The following is a 20,841-nucleotide window of genomic DNA, read 5'->3' as shown; positions in this document are numbered from 1 at the left end:
ATGTCACATGCATTTCATACCAATATGACGCTTTACAATACACACAGCTCATTGGCTGTTTGTCATTTGATTGTAATCACCTGTTAATTTATTACAATCACCTGTTATTTTCCTATCAAGATGGCCGTGTGGTGATGTAACAGAATACTATTGTATGAATAGTAGCCACACTACTTTTATTTTAATTAGCTACCACATTATATGATAGGCCTGCATTGATGCTAAATTTTAGAATATGTGCTACAAATGGATTTATGCCCTACAACAATAGGTGTACCTTACCATCATTTTCAAGCCGTGTAGACTAGATGTTCAAATTTGTCCAAGAATTAAAGAATTATTGACCAACATACAGTTGAGTTTGTCCCATTTGCCAATGACCACAATTACATTGCTTAAAACACTGTGTGTCATAACCTTTAGAATAAATCATGCTGAGGATTTATTAATTGATAAAAAATTAAAGCAATATCATTATTATTGTTCTAAGAGTGCCATGTGACAATGCTGTGATGGGTGGTCCCATGAGACATTTTGGCTCAAGGGACACTGGCATTGATCCAACATGGCTTCCTTTCAGTGTGTAAACAACAACAGCGTCAAGTTGAAGTGAACTGGGTTTGAGTGTCGGCCTGTTACCTCGCGCCCCTGTATCTCAAAGAAGACACAAACAAAATTAGTTATGTGGTTTTTAACGATGCGTTGAAGGTGTACTTGGTAAGTATACTGTATTTCGACCAACTAGAAATTGTTAATTACTGCTTTTCGAGGCCAGCAACTTGAACCAATCCAGATAGCTAGCCATAACCGTAGCTAACAAGCTAATGCTAGCTAGCTCAATAACGTCCGTTATTGTTCGGATTTGATAATCTGGTTAACTTACTGATATCTAGTACCATAAACGTTTAAAACTTGATGACTAGCGGCATATGTTGTTTACATGCCGATATCATCGTACTGAATGCAATATCGACCGGAATTCTGCTAACCTAAGCTAATGTAGCTAACGTTAACTATCCAGCTAACGTCAGCTAGCCAGGTTCGCAGCTAACTAGCTAACGATAACATGCTCAGTTAAGGTGTAAGCTACGTGATACGTTCAATAAAACGTTGTGTTTAACGTTAGTCAGCTAACGTTAACATTAGTTTATTTGTTCACTGATAATAAACCGAACTTTCTGTTCGCAGTTGGTAGTAGCGTTAACTCTTGTTATCTAGCTAGCTGGGGAATATAGCGAATTGTTCGCAACATTTACGATAATCTAGAAATCGTGTGTTTTCGAGATGTAAACAGTGGCTAGCTAACTAACACCAATGTTAGCTAACGTTAGTTTACACGAAAGAGCAGCATACCGTTTGGTCTGCACGATTTTGTTAAGAGGGATGTAACGTTATATACATCGTGTGGACTATTAGTAACGGGTGGTTCCCCTCAGTTTCATCACCCCATTCCCGCAATGAAAAAGCGTGTAAGGTTAACTTTAGAGTTAGCCACAGTATTTTGTTTTTGCCGGTTGAAATGTCTTCAAATAACGTTAGCGCTTAGTAGTCCTGTGGAGGACATGGCAACAGCAGGCCCATTTCCCTCTTCTGTTGCAATGAGATGAACGTTACCTAGCTAACTTGGCCAGCTATTGTAATGTGCAGGATTTATAAAAATCTTGTATAAGCTTGTTTGCTGGATGGTTTCTTAGGTATTATCAGCCCCAACAGCCTCAATGTGTTGCTGCAAATATTTGTATTTGCTGTATCTTGAGTCCTGTGCGATACCTCCCTTCTTGAGTATATGCACAACACACACATGTGAAAGAGACCACTTTATGTCTGAAGTTCATCAATTGTCCTACTGCGCAAGCTCATTGTCTGTGACCCTGTGGTGTGTGCCAACGCTGCCTCTAGAACATGCAGACCAAATTTTGAAATAATGCTGATCAAACGAACACAACCAACTCAATAAATAGCATTGCATGGTGCAGTATTGTGGTCTTCGCTATTAGGATTTTCACGTTGGTCTATGTATTACTCTTATTTCAAACTTTGATCTGCATGTGCTAGAGGCAGCCCTGTTGCACACCACAGGGTCGCGGAGAACAATGCTTGCACAGTAGGGCAAATGGTTTACCGGGACAAGGAATAGTCAATTTCTGAGATGTACTAAGTTGATTTTAACATTGACACCAGAAGAGCAACAGTGTGCAGAAGACATATTTTGCAAGCAGTGCCCACTGCAAATATGTTCCCAAACTTTTTCATGTCAAGGACCCCCACAATAGACCATAGAGAGGATTTTACCCTAAGGAATCCTCTTTTTTTTGTTTTGAAGATTTTTGTTGTTGGTTGGGGAGATCACTTTAAATTATGATAAAAAACAGTCATCCCTATACATTCCCTCTTTGTTCTAACTTCTAGGGAATGTAATAAAAGTGAAATTCATCTATTCCTTCTTTTGCTGGGAACCACCTGGGACCGTCACAAGGGCCTCTGGTAGTCCCCGGACCCCATTTTGGGACACACTGTTCTATACCATTGAAATTTATTTGACATTCTACATGCAATTTAAAAACTGTAACTTGTAATAAGGTAGAAAACAACTACAGAATAGACCAGCCTTTTGTTAGGTCATCAGATTTCAAGCAAAGTTCGCTCTCAGAGTGCTTAGATGCTTTATGTGATGTATGCATTAATGTACAAAGATGGAGGGGAGACATTCAAAAAGCCTATTGCATGGCAACATTTCAGCATTCTTATGGGTGTACCTCTTTGAAAATTCAGCAAGTACAAGAGACAATTTGATGATTTTATATCCCCCACCTTCCTGCTACCATGCACTCTTCTCTGATGGGGTATTGACAAGCCTACACATGCCCTACTTAGCGGTGAGCACACTGCAGAACACTCATGTGTGGGCACCTTAACTAGTCCCCCTAACTTTCCGTGGGGATAAAGATTCTGCAGGTCACCTGTTAAAAACCAGCAGTTAGAAAAAGAGGTTTTCTGCAATATTCTGCTGAGACATTTCAGTTATCTTAAATTATGTATTTCTTTGGCTGCATCAAGAAATCCATGAATAAACAAAGACATTTTGTTGCCAATGAAATAATAATCAAAAAGCTGCCAAAATGTAGCTTTTATAATTGAACAAATAAAATAGGCCTATATAATAAGACACACCAATAAAACATATAAATACACACAAATAAAACACACAGATAGGCTATACACTGACTCATAAAAACATGCAAATATACACATCTAATTTCACATGAAACCTCATGGATAGATTAAGCATTGTACAAAAATACTATAATATGAAATCAAGCCCCAGTGACCTTTGAACATATTCCTTGTATGTTTTTTTTTTTAATTTCTCCTTTGGATAAACTCCATAAAGATACTGCATGTTAGGAAAAAGCTTCTCTCCCCACATTCAAGTTTGAATCTTGGGATAACATAGTTTGAAGTCTTAACTGCTCTGGTGCCGAATGAGTGCCTACTCTTTACAAGTTTGAATCTGTTACAGGTTAATCTGTGTCTACTATTCTGTTGTGTATTATAGAATAGATTGAGCGTGCTTCTGTCCATTACATCTCTAACACATGTTCAGTACAGAGCAGTAAAACTGGAGTGTCATATGGACACCTTGACACATTTTAGGAATTGGGAACAAAATATGACACATTTCTAGTGCTTAGCCTATAAGAGACAGGCTATAATTTCAGACTCTTTGTTTATTGGAAGTTTTACAGAAGATTACACATCATTACACTGCTAATTGCTAATACACTACGGCTGTACAGAGAAAGAAGCAGGTTTTCATTTGAATGTAAAAGCATCTTGGCCACCACTGTTCAATCATTATTTGTTAAAGGCCTCTGTGTGAGAGGTAAAGTTGTTACAGATCATAGCCAGTTTATATCTTGAATATTATGGCATGTAGTAGAAATAGTTACACTTATTTTTCTGATACAAACAAAACCACCATGCAAACAAAACACACAGTAGAACCCTAATAAATTGGTTAAGGTTTGGATTAACATTAGTCAAAACTTCTGCTAAACCTTTGTCAATGGTTGGGTGTGATCTTGGCACCTTTGGCATTTTGGGTCCATAGGCAAATGCTTTTGCTGTCCCCTAACCCATCCACATAAGCTTAAGGTGCTTTGCCACTGATGAAACTTTGAATGCTATCATGCAACACCAACCACCAACAAGCCAATACGACGGTGCTCTTTGTAGCACTTTGGCCCAAACACACAGTGTCAGACATGGGTTGGATATTAGTTGATTTAGCTAACCTAAGCTATCGTGGCACTAATTTGAATTCTGCACTGGACTTTCACATCCTGTGACAAAGACACGTAAGTTTGTTTCAACCAAGCTCCGCCATGAACTGACTGCAATGCTAATGATGTCCTCTTGTGTCACCCACAGATTGTTATCCTTCAGACGGGTCGTCATCCTCTCCACTGGGTAGCTTAATAGCCATGTCCTCACAGCAGCCCATCAGTTCAGCCTCCAACAGCCCCACCAACGTCTTGGGTTCCCCTTTCTCAGTCATCAGTCCCTCACTTAGCTCCCCAGGGGTCACACCTTCTCTGGGCTTTGGACCCATCAGTAGCAATCAGGTGAGAACAGTGATTCAAGCCTTGACAGCCATAACCTTTTTGTCTTGGTGACAGTGTCTTACTCTTTCCTTAAAGGACTACATCGACTTTTTTGGAGTTTGGCCCATTGATCACTTTACTCAATACGTGACGACAGGAAAGGCACCAAAATCATCTCTGTGTGTCTGGCAGATAGCTCTGTCCGGTGCGCATACTAACGCTTTAGCACGCCATAATGTAAATAGCCGTAGGTGACGACAAGCATTATCCTAAAAGTGAGAAAATGAGAACTTGGGATTGGTAAAACGGACCAAAAAGAATTCACTCTTTGGAACTAATTTCAGTGCCAGAAGATATCTCTTCCTGTAAGACTTCGAGCATAACTTGTTTTGTTTACACAGGAAGTGAGTAAAGTGAGCTAGACAGCTAAAGTTTTTGCACTGTTCATTCGTAATGGACTTCACTAATGATTGATTTTGTTGTCAGAAGTTATGACTCTATAGGGCACAGAATAAAAACCAACACCAGCTTAGTAACAGGTCTATCATATTACGCTGGATAATGCTTGTCACCTATGATTACTTGACATACTGTATGCTAAATCAAATATTGGGTAAGATGGGCCAAACTCCGAAAAAGTCAGTGTAGTCATTTAACACTGTATACAATAAACCAATCTCAGTATGATTTTTATCATACAATGTATTACTATTGTTTTCTCTATTGGCATCCTGTGCGACAAGGTTTTAAAACGGGATCATTTTCTTTGTATATTCAGATCAATTCTTCAGTGCCCGTTTCAGGGATGCACTCGATCAGCAGCTCAGATGATATCAAACCCCCGTTTGGCTTGAGGCCCATGTCTTCTCACAGCCCTGGAATAATGCTGTCTCAGAAACGCCTATGTGCCATCTGTGGAGACCGCTCCTCTGGTGAGTGGATGCACTAAGAGCATGTTTAGTAGAGGTGAAACATCTGGATACAGCTGGATACTTGTTTTAAACCTGTGGCAATTTCAGTGTCAGGGTGTCCGCGGGGTCTTAAAAAGTATTAAAAGGTAATAAATCAATTTAGCGAAAATTAAGGCCCTTAAAAAGTATTAAAAAGTCTTAATCGCCATTTTATGAGGTATTAAATTCTATAGCTATTTTTTCACTGTGAATAGCCTATTTGTCCAAAGAGTTTGTGTGCTAAAAGTTTGCGTGAATTTATTTATTTTGCTCCTCACAACTACTACAACAAACTACAACCGGAAACAGTAATGCATAACCCGGAAGATAAGAGAAGCCCTCTTGTGCACCGGGCGAATTTGGGATTCTTCTGTGTAGGCTGTCACTAAGTGGAAAGTACTATGGAAAGTGAATGGGAAAGAGAGCAAAGCATGCAAAGACCACAGAGGTTTTTGTTAATGACAGTGTTGTGTGTGTGTGTGTGTGTGTGTGTGCGTGCGTGTGTGTGTGTGTGTGTGTGTGTGTGTGAGGGTGTTACTGTTATTACTTTTATTACTTTTAATAAACCTTGCCTTTGGGTTAGTCACTCTATTTATTCTCTTGAGCTTTGTTCCCTCTCGGCCTATCTGTTGTATTGATACAGTAGTCCATAGAAGTTATCGCAAACTAAGACTGTTTAGTTTTGCAATCTCAAAATCAATGTATGGTAAATGTAACTTAAAGGTGTGTCGCTGATGTAACTGGTTACAGCTGGCGTTGAGGTCTTAAAATATATTGAAAAGGTCTTAAAAAAGGTCTTAAAAGGTATTGAATTTAACTTCAGGATTCCTGCATATACCCTGAGTGTACATAATCCCTCATTGTCAGCTGTCTTTGGCTGTGTTTCTTCATCGTCATTTTAAGAAATGGACTTCAGAGGAACGTAAGATGACACTGTTGCTCATAGAAATACAAAATATGTGTCTTTGCACCGTTGCCATCACTTTCATTTTGAACTTGATCTCCCTATTAGCAACTGTCTTTTCTCATTCATGTTTCTAATTTACAGGCAAGCACTATGGAGTGTACAGCTGTGAAGGTTGCAAAGGTTTCTTCAAACGAACTGTGCGCAAAGACCTGAGCTACACCTGCAGGGATAACAAAGAGTGCCTGGTTGACAAACGCCAGCGCAACCGCTGCCAGTACTGCCGCTACCAGAAGTGCCTGGCCATGGGCATGAAGAGGGAAGGTATGCAATATTGAGAGGCTATATGGCTTGTGGAGGTTTGGGGACATGCTTTTGTTGTGAATTGACTGACAAAGAAGGAAAAATAAACATTGATTGACAATGTATTAGAAGGAGGGAGAGACCTACCAACCTTAAAGTATTATGAATATAAATCTGAACTCAACTGACACTGGAGTTATCTGCTTCCAGGAGTTGAGTAGATGGGATATTTTTAGAATGGCTTGAACCACTATCAATTAATTAGATTCCTTTGGGATCACACAGACCTAGTCTTAATTATGCTGAATGTGGCACAATTAATTGTTTAAATAATACTGGATTAGTGTGTGTGTGTGTCATATGTGGGTGTGGGTGCTAGAATATTAGAATTAATTCAACTAAAGGGTAGAGGCTGGTGTATTGGGGCAGGTTTATATAACTAACCCCTCTCCCTCTCTTCCCTTTGTTTTCTCCTATTCTTTCTCTCCCTCCTTCAATAGTGATCAAAAATGTATGGATGAAAGAAGATGGAAAAGATGAGGGGTTGATGAGTATGACTCTGAAATCTTAATGAGATTGTATTTCAATATAGGGATGTCCCGATCAACATTTTTTTTGTCTCCGGTCCAATTCATTTAATATTGAGTATCTGCTAATACAGAGTCCCGATACAAAATGTGTCATTCATTTTTTTTTTAACAATAACACAGCTGCATACTACAAGCATTACTCGATGTAATCGGTATGTAATCAGTATCAGTGAAACCAAACCAGGCGTGGTAGTATCAAGGGGGTTGATAATGCCCGTTTACATCTGATACACTTGTTAGGACAATTAGCATAAATGGAGTGGAGGGGGAGAAATTAAATAAATAAATGGATTGGGATTTGATCGGGCGCCATGTAGCCGATATGATCAATCAAAATATGTCTTGATTGGGTCAGTTCCGATCTTTGATATTGGCTCAGGACATCCCTATTTCAATATGTAACTTAAAGAATTAGTTGTTGTGTTAGACCTTTGTGTAGAGTATCAGACGGGTTATGTGTCAAAAGTTGACTGGGGAAAAAAGGCAGGCCACTTTGTACGATATCACTCCTCTTCTGACCCATTCTATACATCAATGCCCCCTTTTCTTTTTCACGCAGTCTTTTTCTTTCATCTAACCGAACATTTACCACCCTCTCATTCCTTTTCCCCGCCACCTCTTCGTTGCCTTCCTGCATTGGCCGGTGCAGCGGTCCAGGAGGAACGCCAGAGGAATCGAGAGCGTGAAGGAGAGCTGGAGTGCAGCATTGCGGTGAATGACGAGATGCCTGTGGAGAAGATCTTGGAGGCAGAGACTGCTGTGGAGCAGAGGACTGAGCTTCACTCTGATGGAGGCTCTGCAGCCAACTCTGTGAGTGGTTGGAACATCACAATCAGTAAATGACTGTTTTCTTGGCAGCTCAGTGGATTGGATTCCATTTTAGGATAGCTTATCTGTTTTGGTAAAAAATGTTCTTGCAAGTACAGGGTTAACATAATTACTGGAAGTATTTATTTTGGATGTGTCACCGGAGACTCATGGTTTTGTATTGTTTGGTTTCAGCCCCATGATGCAGTCACCAATATCTGCCAGACTGCAGATAAACAGCTGTTTGCCTTGGTGGAGTGGGCGAAGAGAATCCCCCACTTCTCTGAGCTGCCACTCGATGACCAGGTCATCCTTCTGCGTGCAGGTATGACCAAGCACTTGCAGCATTGATGATTCACATGTAACATAGCCTAGCAAATCAACAAAGAGCATGTCGGTAGAAGTTTTCACCATTTATAGAAGAGCGAGATAAGTTCTACAAAATGATGTCTTTTGCATGTTAGTCCTAGGGGGGAAAAAGGAGGCTGCAGCTTGTTGAATATTGATATGCTGTGAATCAGATTTCTGAAAAAGCAGCATGGCCAAGGCAACTTGCCGAATTTTTCCAACTGACCTACAGGACTTGTTGGCTGACTGCTGTATTGCTCAGGGGCGTTTTGGATGAGTAGGTCTCTTATACTGACCGCATGTTTACTTACTGGTCACTATATATGGTCATAATAATACTAATTTTTATTTTAAAATGTAATTAATTTCAAGTCAGATTGATTATTGCTCAAAAAGTTATAGCCTAATCCTAATTATGGCAATTAGTTGATTATATATGGCATACAGGACTAGTAGATTGGAATATGATTTAAGGCACATGCTGGTTATCTCCTCTATTCCTTTGCATCATGATTTGTGTGGCTGTAAGTCCTCTACACACATCAGTTGTTGCAGATCAAACAGTTGTCACTACACTGTGCCAGACATGTCAGTGAATATATGTGTGAGAATTGTCATAACCCGGCCTGTTAGAGAGAGCCCCGCTGGAAGCTGGGACTTTTATATCCTGCAGAGCACTGGGCCCAGGTGCTCCAGATCTGGATGGACACTACCAATCAGCTCCTGCAAACAGCTACTGCAATGGTAGACAACATGGTAGACACAGTAACTGACACAATACACAAGCAGGCAGGGGCCATCACAGAATATTATGTAAAGCCAATAAGCTTTTTGTGCATCGTCTGTTTAATCCAAACGAATATGGTGTTTTACTGAAATCTTTACAATGCTTACAATTATTACGGCCTGTGATCCCACACAACGTCAGGGGTAATTATATCTGCCACTTACCAACACACATCCCAATGAAATCCACATGAAGACATGAAATACAGGAAGATGTGACTTGGCACATTCAGCTCACCCTTCCTACTGAGACAAATCCTGGATTGTTATTGTAGCCATCCAGAGACATTCACACTTTACCAACTGTACCAATAAGGGCTGTTCAGGATGGACTGAATGTTAACCATTAAAAGCTGTTAATTACAAGAATGTGCCCTAAATCCTCCCATAGCTGCACTCAAAACATTGAACTGATCATCAAAATTAAGAGTTACATGTTATCATTTTACCAAATAAATTAGATTTATTTAGTAAATCTAATTGTTGTACCTTGTGCTTAGTGGGCGTCTGAAATTAAGTAGGCCCCTACATTCAGTCCACATCCCACTAAAGAAATGCACAATTTCATGAAATGCAGGATTATAAGTCTTTGAACACTATGGCTCACCCTTTGTCCCTGCTGTTTTTTCACCAAGCTGACCTGAGAAAAGGTAGAAGCTTTGCTTTCACACACTCTCAATTGAGCTTTGTGACAGACATCCATTAGGAGCTGTGAAACCAGTAACAAAAATGTCAGCCATCAATAGTGCTACTCTATTCCAGTTTGTTGGAATAGAGTTATTAAGTAATGAACATTAGTACAAAATTTTGCCTTGTCCTTGAACTTAAACTTAATGGCTTGACAACAAGCATTATGTGAACAGTTAATTTCCCATTTCATAAGAATCAATGAAATGCAGGTGTGTGCGTTTATGTATGTAAATACAAATACACAGATAAATATAGAGCTAGAGATGTATAGATAGATATTCAAAGCAAGGCCTATGGTCATCTAAATGATAGCAGATAATCCCATACGACTTTAGTATCACAGAAGGTAGGCAGGCAGCTAACTAGGCCAATGATTGTCTGAACAAAATAAGTACACAAACATTACTTAAGCATTCGCAATTTAGGTAACATCACAATTACTGTTATAATCTCTGTATTCACTATTATAAAAATAAATCTATGTACACAGACCATGCAGTTCGGTACTGTGCTTGTTTGGGTCTGTGGCACCAAATAGGACTTTTACTCATAAACCACATTCACTCAACATTTAAAACTGCATTTAAAGACAAAATGTTCTTAGTTTAGGTTTATACCAAATTTTTCTTTTTTAACCTTCATCATATATCTATTATTCAAAACATCTTGGTCTGGTGGAGTCTGTTGCATGTGGTTCTATGTTGATTTCACCAGTAGAACTACTGAAATATTTTCACTTAAATTATCACTCACCTGTATCTGATTATATTTTTTTTGTCAGGGTGGAATGAGCTCCTGATTGCCTCCTTCTCCCATCGCTCCATTGCTTTGAAGGATGGGGTTCTTCTGGCCTCTGAGCTGCATAGGGACAACGCACACAGTGCAGGAGTTGCAGCCATTTTTGACAGGTACATCGATAGGGCAATAGTCAATACTGCTAAATGTAAATTGTACCTCAATTTAACATATCTGCTTAGTATTATATACTTAATATCTGCATAATAACCAACTTTATTTAATCCAGGGAGAGTGTGCAGAGTGCAGAGGTGGGCGCCATATTTGACAGGTAATTAATTACCTTTCTGTTAAAGCTGATTTTACACAAACTTTTATTCTGACTCAGGGGAAATAAGAGTAGTGTGTTAGCAACTGAGGTGTTATTACATGTTGATAAATTGTGAAGATTTTTTGGTAAATGCTACATATTGTCTCCTGAAGCATCCTCCTTTGTATTTTGCTCTCAACCTTTTTTATCTTTACATTATTTAGGGTTCTTACTGAGCTCGTCAGTAAAATGAGAGATATGCAAATGGACAAGACAGAGCTTGGTTGCCTCCGAGCCATCGTCCTCTTCAACCCAGGTGCCTGACAGTCCAAAGCATTATGCTGATATCTAATTAAAACAGAATTTTACTTTTTAATGAGGGAGGAAGTGTTCTTGGGTTTCCAGTCCTTGTGAGAGTGTTTTTGTTCATTGTCCTGCAGATGCAAAAGGGCTATCCAACACCAGTGAGGTGGAGCTCCTTAGAGAGAAGGTCTATGCATCACTGGAAGCCTACTGCAAACAGAAATACCCAGAGCAGCAGGGAAGGTAAGTCCTGAAATGGCTGTGCCACAGTAGTAACCATGTCAGCTATGACATGGTTAGTGTACACAGATGGTCATTTACTGTGTATTCAGGATGCTCTTTTACTGCAGCCATATTGCACCTTTATCAAACATTAATACCATTTAACTCATTAAGTGTCATTCATGCATTGTATAACTTAATCATGTCAAACTAAATCATATCTTCTTTGCTCCTAACAGGTTTGCAAAGCTCCTCCTTAGACTGCCAGCACTGCGTTCCATTGGCTTGAAGTGCTTGGAGCATCTCTTCTTCTTCAAGCTGATTGGTGACACACCTATTGACACTTTCCTTATGGAAATGCTTGAAGCTCCCCATCAGTTGTCGTAGGTAGGAGATGTGTAGTGTGGTTGGGGTTAGATAGCTGAGGTCTGGGAATGTGCTGGAGTGGGACTGCACTTTTAGTTCTTTGAAGATTCGTCAATTTGTCTCACTGCTGTCTGGGTTACACTATTTTAGTGCATCACAGATTTGCTCTTTAGACCAAACCCAAGACTTGCCATGATCTACAAGCTGGTGCTATATATTGAAATAAGTTCATGAGTAACTAAGATTAAAAAAAAAAGTATTTTTAAAAATTGGAACATTTAGTTCCCTTACTGGAGCTAAAATTTGGGTATACATTTTTATATAACTGTACGCTTTTTAGACACCCCAAATGATAAGCTTCAATTATGTTTCTCCATGATCTGTAAAACCTATTTTTAAGATGAAGGCAACCTGGATCATGGGTATGCAATAAGGATGTAGTCTTTTCTCCTTTTTATAATTTGTAATTCAAACCAGATCTTGGAAAAAGCAAACTGTTTTATTGTCAATTCTTGGTAAAAGTGTAGTACTGTACCAAACACTCACCGGGTGCTGTGTCCAACCATAGCTCCTAGTGTATTTGTATCCCTTTCAGATGATAAAATGTAACATCCTAACAGTGAAGCTGGGATAAAAGACAAGTGGGTGGTTGCAACTGAACAAGGCCAGACTTGTCTGTGTTGATTGAGGATTAGCTTTATGTATCTGGTAATATACAATTAGTGTTGTTTACTTCTTTGCTGTTTTATAAATCTAATCACTTTGCAGTTAATGATTAGACTGCACTGCACACTTGCTATGTACTATTTCTAAAACATACTATTGTCAAATGTCTGGCCAGGAAATGGTCAAGTGTCCTTTGGTGCTATTTGAGAGATAATTTGACATTATTCGGTGCAGCCATACACCAAACCACAAACATAAGAAATTATGCAAAAATGAAAATCCCCCTATGTTTAAAATGTAGCAATACAAAATGTAAACTGCATAAGCTCTCTCTGCCTGTCAGCCGTTCAGGGGTTTTACAAAGTAAATCATTGTCTGGTGGAAAGGGAATACTCCATTGTGTAATTTATCTAAACAATTCTAAGGTACTGTGCAAAAATAATTGTTCAGGGAAAATGTTGTATATTGATAAATTTGAGTAATGAGATCAGGAGACAAATTATGTAATTCTTGATATGTGCCCTTGTTTTTAGTTTTCAGCTAGTATAAAGCAGAACGTGTTTTGGGTTGCACTGGATTTGCTGAGACTCTCATTCAGCTGAATCTTTAATTTTTTTTTTTTTTTTGCTTTTTTGGTGCTTAGTTGTATTTCCTACCCTTTCCCCCCTTTTTTAGGTAGTTGTCTTGTTCATCTTAATGTTTCTGCAATTTATTAAAAGCAAACCATAATCACATTTAGATCCATAACACCTGTGCACATATAGGAATATTAAACAAGACCAAATGAGTTCTGTATGATGACCTTGTGTAAACATCAGATCAAGTGTATTGATATATTTGTCATCAACCTCCATACGCTCTAGAACATAAAGTGACTTGAAGCATGGGTTGTGTTGGACTAAAATAAAGAGGCTGAACTTTTTCTTCTTTCCTGATTTGCTTTCTTTTTCCTAGTCATGTGAAATGTGATAAATGTTAAATGTGAAAAATGTCTGTGTGATTGTCTGTATCTGGAAAGATGCTCAAAATAGATAGTCCAAAGATGTTTTATTTTTATGAGCCTTTTTATTGTAGTTATGTTACATAGTTTTTGCTGTGGGCAAAGACGCAAGAGAAGCCTGGGTTGTATAGCACTTGTGTCCAAGTTCCACAGTGACGTTATGGCACAGGCAGCAATGTACGTGGTGGGCTAATATCAAATTAGAGGAAAAACTGTTGAGTGCAATGAAATCAAAGGCTTCTGAGGGATTCCACAGGACTAGTTGGTAAATTTGATCACTGCTTGTTTCACCGCATTTGTTCACTTACATGTTTCAAGTCTGCAGTAAAAACATACAATAACACAAACAAAACAAAAACAAAAATACAGCTCTGAGAATCAAAATGAACCTCCCTTTATATCTAGCAGAAGTGAGACACATCTGTAGACAGATTTTTAAACCATGCATGGCTTGGTTTGCTTAAATTATACTTAGAATAATACTGCTTTTTGTCTATAATACACTATTCTACACACCTAGCAAAAAGAAGATGAACATAAAGACATTGTCATGACATTTACATAATTTTACAGCATTCTCCTATAATATTACTTTACATATAAGTATTTCTGTCTCTTTTTTTTTGACAAAACTCAGACAATCTGAGAAAAAGGATGAGCTCTCCCCCATAACCTAAGTTCTACTTTTCTTCTGACAGAAGTTGCATGCTACACATTGTCTCTAAGGTGCTGAATAGTTTTCAGTAAATTCTCAAGAAAAATGTGAAACGAATATGTGCTGCTGGTGCAATTTAATGTGGCTTTACCAAGATGACGCGCTAGATTCTTGTTTTCCACAATGGCTGTTTCCAGCATAGTGAAAATTTGCGAGCGGGTAGAGTTATCTTGCAACTTGCAAACAAATATGTTAACTGGAATTATGCAAGTTAGAAGGTTAGCCAAGGCCATTCCAAATTAATTTATAGCGCAATGAGCTCAATAATACTCAAGGAATATAGACCTACATAATTACAGAGAAGCTTTTAAAATGCAGGTTCTTCCTCTCTTTTACTTCATTTCAGAATTTGAAAATAGATAAATTATGGAGATTTGCATGTGTGCATCCATATTACTAATAATCACATAACTCCTGTTGCTCACATTTGAAGTTCAAGAAAATAAAAAATAAAAATACATCCGCTACAAATGACAAAACAGTCTCCAATGACGCCAGTTGAACTACACATTAATTTGGCCTGGCCTGATGTGGTACATTTTACCAAGATCTTGACTAGTGTGGAAAAAGTTCAGAGGAAATGCACACCCAAATTCTACAGTAAGGCAACAGGATACAGCTACTGTGCATAACCAATCCGTAAATCGACATAAATATTTTAAAGCTATCTTTATAACAAACTATTTGATCCAAGACATAACATGGAAATAACAGAAATTTTACCAGGACAACACGTTAAAAACACTGGTTAAAAATGACAACTCACAATCACAGTTCGTGAATGATGCACATTGCAATATTAACCTCACTTCTTGCAGACTGCACATCTGTTATAGTAACATTTTCTTGATTATATGTCCCTGAAAATGTCTTAATAAATAAATGTCTCTGAAAGGCACTCTTAAATTTGCAGCTCATAGTTTCTATAAAATAACCATATAGCATAATGAAGATTGCTCACCTGTAACATTGCTCCTGCCTTTCTCCAACTATTTCCAACTCTTTGGTCGTATTAGAAGTACGACCATGGAGACAATGATAAGCATCAGTGACAATAGTTCACATAATGCAACATGTTTAAATTTGATTAGGCTAAAAAAAAAAAAATCAGTTTGCATGATGAGCATCAGTCTAAAACTAGTGGTATCATCAGTCCTATTGATCCATCAGTAACTTAACTATTTGCAGTAAATCAACATTCTCTTTCTCCACATCTGTCTGTGTCCCTTAAAAAAATGTTTGCACTTTCCTGATAGCTAATTCCTTCTCATCCAGCTTCTTGTGACAAAGCCTGGTATGCACATCTGCAATGATGGAATCTGCACACTTTGATTAGACATCATGAAAACTGTGTGCTACTGTTTAATTGCTGGTTAAACTGTATATTGGATTTTCATATTCAGATGTCTGAGTGGTTCATCAGTGTCAAGGATTTCACATTCCCTCGATACCCAACTTCTACATCCAGTGCAATTATTCCTCATCTGAGCACCTTCTTGAGCATAAATGAACATAAACACAAAACTACCACAGTAGTATACAACAGACCAATAACCTCTGCACAAAGCCAGCTATTCAAATAGATAGACAAAACGTCTATCAATTTAATTTGTCTATCACTAAAGCTGCAAGGCTGACACCAAACCCAAGCAAACACAGTTAGTGGAGAGTTTAGTGTCTGTACCAAGCTCTGTACCGCAGACCTTTCAGCCCTTTGGAGTCAGTCAAGGCCACAGTGATTCAAACACAATGCGTCCAACTCTTTTGATGCCTTAAAAAAATAGCGCTTTTATGTGGGTGACCTACTATGTAGTGTTTGTATGCAATGTCACGTTCAAAGGGTGATTGCGATTAAGCCTTGCGAGTTCAGATCAACGATGTTTGTCCAGCAACAGCAAAGCTTAGTGGTTTGAATGCAGCGCTCTGTTCCTGAGAGTGGAAGATCAGTCTACTGCCCTCTCTGCCTGTCAGCACATGGGGAAAAAAATCTTGTTGAGCCTTTTCTGAACCTCTGCAACCACTCTCTTCAGGAAGCACTCGTGTCAAGCCTGTGTAAACCAAACGCATAAAGACGAGATCAACTCATCAAAGCTGGAGGGGAGGGGGGGGGGGGGGGAGTAGTGCCAAGCCACAGTGGAGTGGGTTGCCAAGTTGGGTGTGTGCGTGTGAGGGGCAGTGGAAGGGCTTCCAGATGTCTTTATGTCCAGTGGGATCCAAGTCCAGCTCACACCTGCATCTCTGAACCGCTGGACAAACCAAGAGCGTTGGCCTCCTCCGTCGTCAAACCATTCTTCAGTGTCCTTCTCACTGTGCAGCAAGAGAGGGAGCAAGGGAGGAAAATGTAATATAATGATAGAAGCTTTTGATAAATGTATCTTTTTGTGCACTATGCTGTTTAGGATCCTCTTGGCTTATGATATTTAGCTGTGCTTGATAATTAATTATGCCACTACTCCGATCGTGCTACAACTTGCATTAAGGGAAAACACAGTTCAACATCGACTCACATGATTTGCGGTTGGCTCGGGACCGTTTCCTCTCACGAGGCTGTGTCCGCTGGCTGGGCCCCTGAGTGGCTGACCTGACAATTCTCTCCATGATCTCATCAGCTGTATCATCTGTGCAATTCACTGGGTCGTCATTTGTAGTGCACCATGGGGGAATACGCCCTGATAAATAAGGTCAGAATGGATGAGAAAACAATCAGTATATTGTATAGTAAAAGCATGGAAAGGCAAAGTTTAACGGCGATGCATATTGTATTCTTCAGGTCGGATTAACTTAAATGTTTGAGGTAGAATTATTTTGATAAAACTGATTGATCCCCCGCAAGGGAGAAATTCACCGGTTGGGGTGCGAGGTCAGCCAGCTAGTGCGGCGCTCCTGCAGCCGGTTTGGCCACACAGGGGATCAAATCCCAGTTCTCCGGTTGAGGGATGACTACGTAGCGGCTAGTGAGGTCATCCCTCTACTGGACGATGATGATGATGATGATGATGATTATTAGGTTGCTGCTAATCTTTATTTTCATGATCAATTAACCTAGCAATTATTTTTTCAGTGAATAAATTGATCATTTTGTCTGTAAAATGTCAATCACAAGTTCACAAGCAGCCCAAAAAAAATTTTTTTTTATAATGATATTAAACGGAGAAAAGAGAATCTTAACATTTGTGAAACTGTAATCAGCAAATGTTTGGTATTTTTACTTGATAAACGACTAAAACGATTAAGGACTAAAATTGACTAATCATTTCAGCACTAGATGATGGTGATGCTAATATCAAAGCTTGGTAGGGGCTATTTGAGGTAGAGTATAGGATGTGTGTGGTGGTGGCTGAAGGAGACTGACCTCTGGTGCTGCTGGCTCTGGTGCGTGAGCGGAGGCCAGGCACAGTGGACGTCCCGCTCTCGCCGCCCTGCAGGCTGCTCCTCAGTACCGCCTTCATGTTCTCATGCTCAGCTGCATCCTCAGCATACTGGATACCCTGAGGCTGGCTGTCCTGCCCGTCTGACGAGGCTCCGCCAAACTTACCACTCTGCAGGGAGGGACGACACACAGCAGAAACAATGGAGCCAAAGGTTATCTGACTTTATGAGTAAGAGATGATGACATTCAGGGTCATGCTCTGGCACCAGTAGTATTCTGAAAAACATTAGGAGAAGCTCAAAATGTGCTCAAAATCTCATTCAAGTAAATCAATACTAGTAACACAGCAATCTCCAGCCTAAAATATGAAAGATTAGTCATTTCAAAGCATCACGTTTCCCACATTCGAATTTGAAAACGTGGTTTACTCTGTGTGAGTAATGATCATCCTATGACAACTAACACAAACAAAAGATTGGTATCAGTTAACAGTTAAAATCCCCCAATTTCCCCATTGTTGAGTGTGTTTCTTGCATCAACGCACATAAGCCAGTGTGAGCCGAGTTGATCCCGACCATCAGGTTCTCATGTGGACCTCATTCAGGTTCAAGAGATGAACCCCCGTGTCCCCCTGAGGTCCATTACCCAGGATTAATTTCTACCAGGAAGTGCTGATGTGTAGACGGTGACTCCCTCCTGTGTGATTCACTCAGCAGCTCCACACACAGCATGCAGCCGCCTCCCTTTCTCTCCCTGTCATCGCCTTCTTGCTTCCTCATTCATGTGGGGTCACATACACCCAACCTGTCAATCTTACTAATGACTCATCTTCTGCTAATCTAGTCATAAATATTTCATTTATTGTTGGAAGTTATGACAACATAGTGGAAAAAAAAGATAAACTGTCATTGTGACTTTGCAGTTTGGTTCAATGTTAGTCACAACAGAACGTCGACATTCCCATGCACATGTTCACACACACACATTACCCCTACCTCACTATCATCGTCATCCTCACTCTACAGAGATAAAGATGAAGAAATATAAAAGAAGTGTTGTCAAAGGTGTGTTATATTTGCTGATATATCGCTGTGAAAACCTTGTTTCTCCAAAATGTCAACATTTCAGTAAACAGCCTTGTTTTTAACTTTGTGATCAAGCTAAAAACAAGGCTGTTTACTAAAATGCTGTTTACTGAAATGTTGACATTATTGAGTTTATCTAATTGGTTTCATAAACCCAAGCGCTGTAAAATCAAGTCATAGAGGAGCATGTGATCCTTCAATTGAAGTTAAAACATGAAAATCACCCTACATCGACAACATGATATATGATATATATGAATAATACAAGAATAAAGAGATTGGTTTTGCAAAACTATAAGAAATAAGCATAAGCAATAAACTATGGAAACAAAGCATATTTTACAGTGTGACATCTATATACCTGCATGTCTCTGTAAGAAGAGCATGGTTATGGTGTGGAGCTTGTTATTTCTCCTACAGGACATCCAAAGGTTTGAGTTTTCACACAGTGATTGAATTAGGGTCCTCTGAGAGGCCCTGCCAAGGCCGGCTGTGGATTCCCTCTGAGCAGCAGGCTGCTAGGGGTTTAAGGGATTTTAATCATGCAGGGAGGTGTTTGGCCTGGCCTCAGCCTGCTGCTACACTGAAAACAACTCACTGATTGTTGTTACAGTAACCAACTATACATGTGAGTACCGAGGAACAATGCTGATGTCATGACAAATGTATGTGGTGTCTGAAATGGCCACTTATGGTGGGATTTAACTAGTGTCTAAGGAATTGAAATTCAGATTGTTCCATAAAGTTGAGACAGTAGAATCTAAACAAGGAAGAGGATCAGGGAAAATGGAGAAAGTGTGCGCTGTGACCATCGCACCACTTACATCTGTGATCATTTTTCCTCTGGTCTTGTTCCTCTCTCGGTGGTTGGCCCTCTTCTGTTTCTGCTGTAGCACACGCTCTCTTGTGGTGCGATACTCCAGGGCAAATTCACTGAGGATCTTGCTAAAGCGATGGATGCTGACCTCACGTACTGCATAGGTCGGATGGCCCAGGAACAGCAGGAAGGCATGAAACCTGCAGGTGAGTGGTGAAACATTACATCACTTTACTGGAATCCATTAGTGGTCCCACAGTACACTAAGTAAACGTATGGGTCACGCTTCAGAGTATTATGTAAAATGGCATGTTGTGGCAATAAATCAACAAAACGAAAAAGAATGGCAATGAATTATATTGGAAACAGTGGAAATCAAAGACACCATAAGTTATGTAATCAGTAATCTACAGCTGAACGTACCTGTTGATTATTCTTCGATGTACAATCTTCAGAATAATAATTCTTTCCGCACAGTCTTTTAGGAAGTCTGACATTTTTTGTTTCAGTGCTGGTTTCATCTCATGCTTCGCGATGACCTTGAGGTGATCCCAGGATGCTTTGCACCTTCGCTCCATCTGGGCCAGATTGTCCTGAAGCTGGTCGAAGTCCACCTGAGGACGACATGACGGACAGAATTCACATCACACCGCTGGCAACTATGATTAATAATAATGAGTGTATTAGCACAAACGAATGGATAGTATTTAGGGGTTTAGCTTAAGCTTATGTTCTTATTCTGTGCTTGTTCCAAGCTACACATAATAATGCATAATACAAAAAAAAATGAGACAAACCTTTGCCAAGCGGGTGATGGCTCCTATCTCGGAGTAGAGATCAGAGCTGTCTGGAAACTTCTCGACCACAATGGAGCAGGCGTGGTGCAGCAGCGACTGCTTATGAACTGTGTCCTTCACCTCTGGAACCTTCTCCAAGTAATTCAGCTCAAAGCCTTTAGCCTAGAGATGCAGGCAGACACAGCAACACACTCATGATGTGAGACGGAAAAAAACAAAACATAAAACAGTCTGAAATGAAAAAATCAAGAGCCCGTACTTAATTGCAGTGAATTTCCTTTTTGGCGGGGTCAGAAAAAAGGGGCTCAATGGAGTGCGCAGAGTAGATATGCAGATTCATTAGGCTGTGATTATCAGAAACCACAATCAACTGCAGACCCAACCAATTGTTATGCTCGCCGCAGCAGAGCTAAGAAACCCAGAATATATCATGAAAGACATAATCCTAACAGGAGCTCCCTTGTTCCTCTGCC

The 20,841-nt window shown here is 39.6% G+C and overlaps 2 protein-coding genes across 3 annotated transcripts in view; one reads left to right on the top strand and one right to left on the bottom strand.

Annotated features, from left to right (window-relative positions):
• The first annotated feature begins 576 nt into the window (after positions 1 to 576).
• rxrbb (retinoid x receptor, beta b) lies at positions 577 to 13,506 on the top strand. 2 transcript variants are annotated; one of them, XM_071516054.1, is made up of 12 exons: positions 577 to 717; positions 4,432 to 4,625; positions 5,383 to 5,536; positions 6,603 to 6,782; positions 7,262 to 7,312; positions 8,001 to 8,161; positions 8,354 to 8,483; positions 10,764 to 10,890; positions 11,007 to 11,048; positions 11,252 to 11,343; positions 11,468 to 11,573; positions 11,792 to 13,506. In XM_071516054.1, exons 2-12 carry the CDS (start codon positions 4,485 to 4,487, stop codon positions 11,937 to 11,939), a joined length of 1,332 nt encoding a protein of 443 aa, XP_071372155.1. In that variant the 5' UTR covers positions 577 to 717; positions 4,432 to 4,484; the 3' UTR covers positions 11,940 to 13,506. The 2 variants fall into 2 exon arrangements, with proteins under 2 accessions (XP_071372155.1, XP_071372156.1); XM_071516055.1 differs by lacking the exon at positions 7,262 to 7,312.
• A 140-nt stretch (positions 13,507 to 13,646) lies between these two features.
• The window catches only part of fhod3b (formin homology 2 domain containing 3b), a 90,379-nt gene continuing 83,184 nt past the window's right edge, over positions 13,647 to 20,841 (bottom strand). The window contains exons 23-28 of the mRNA XM_071516050.1: positions 20,369 to 20,530; positions 19,995 to 20,185; positions 19,579 to 19,771; positions 17,652 to 17,838; positions 16,807 to 16,968; positions 13,647 to 16,606 (exon numbers count right to left, since the gene is read on the bottom strand). Coding sequence (XP_071372151.1) covers positions 16,524 to 16,606; positions 16,807 to 16,968; positions 17,652 to 17,838; positions 19,579 to 19,771; positions 19,995 to 20,185; positions 20,369 to 20,530 — 978 coding nt within the window. The 3' untranslated portion in view covers positions 13,647 to 16,523. The remainder of the gene's footprint in view (positions 16,607 to 16,806; positions 16,969 to 17,651; positions 17,839 to 19,578; positions 19,772 to 19,994; positions 20,186 to 20,368; positions 20,531 to 20,841) is intronic.

This window comes from Centroberyx affinis, unplaced genomic scaffold, assembly GCF_046629955.1.
Source record: "Centroberyx affinis isolate AG114_WGS23_722 - 3 ecotype Tasmania unplaced genomic scaffold, CSIRO-AGI_Caff_v1 ptg000392l_1, whole genome shotgun sequence".
Classification (NCBI taxonomy): Eukaryota; Metazoa; Chordata; class Actinopteri; order Beryciformes; family Berycidae; genus Centroberyx; species Centroberyx affinis.
This window is presented reverse-complemented; position numbering and strand designations above follow the sequence as displayed.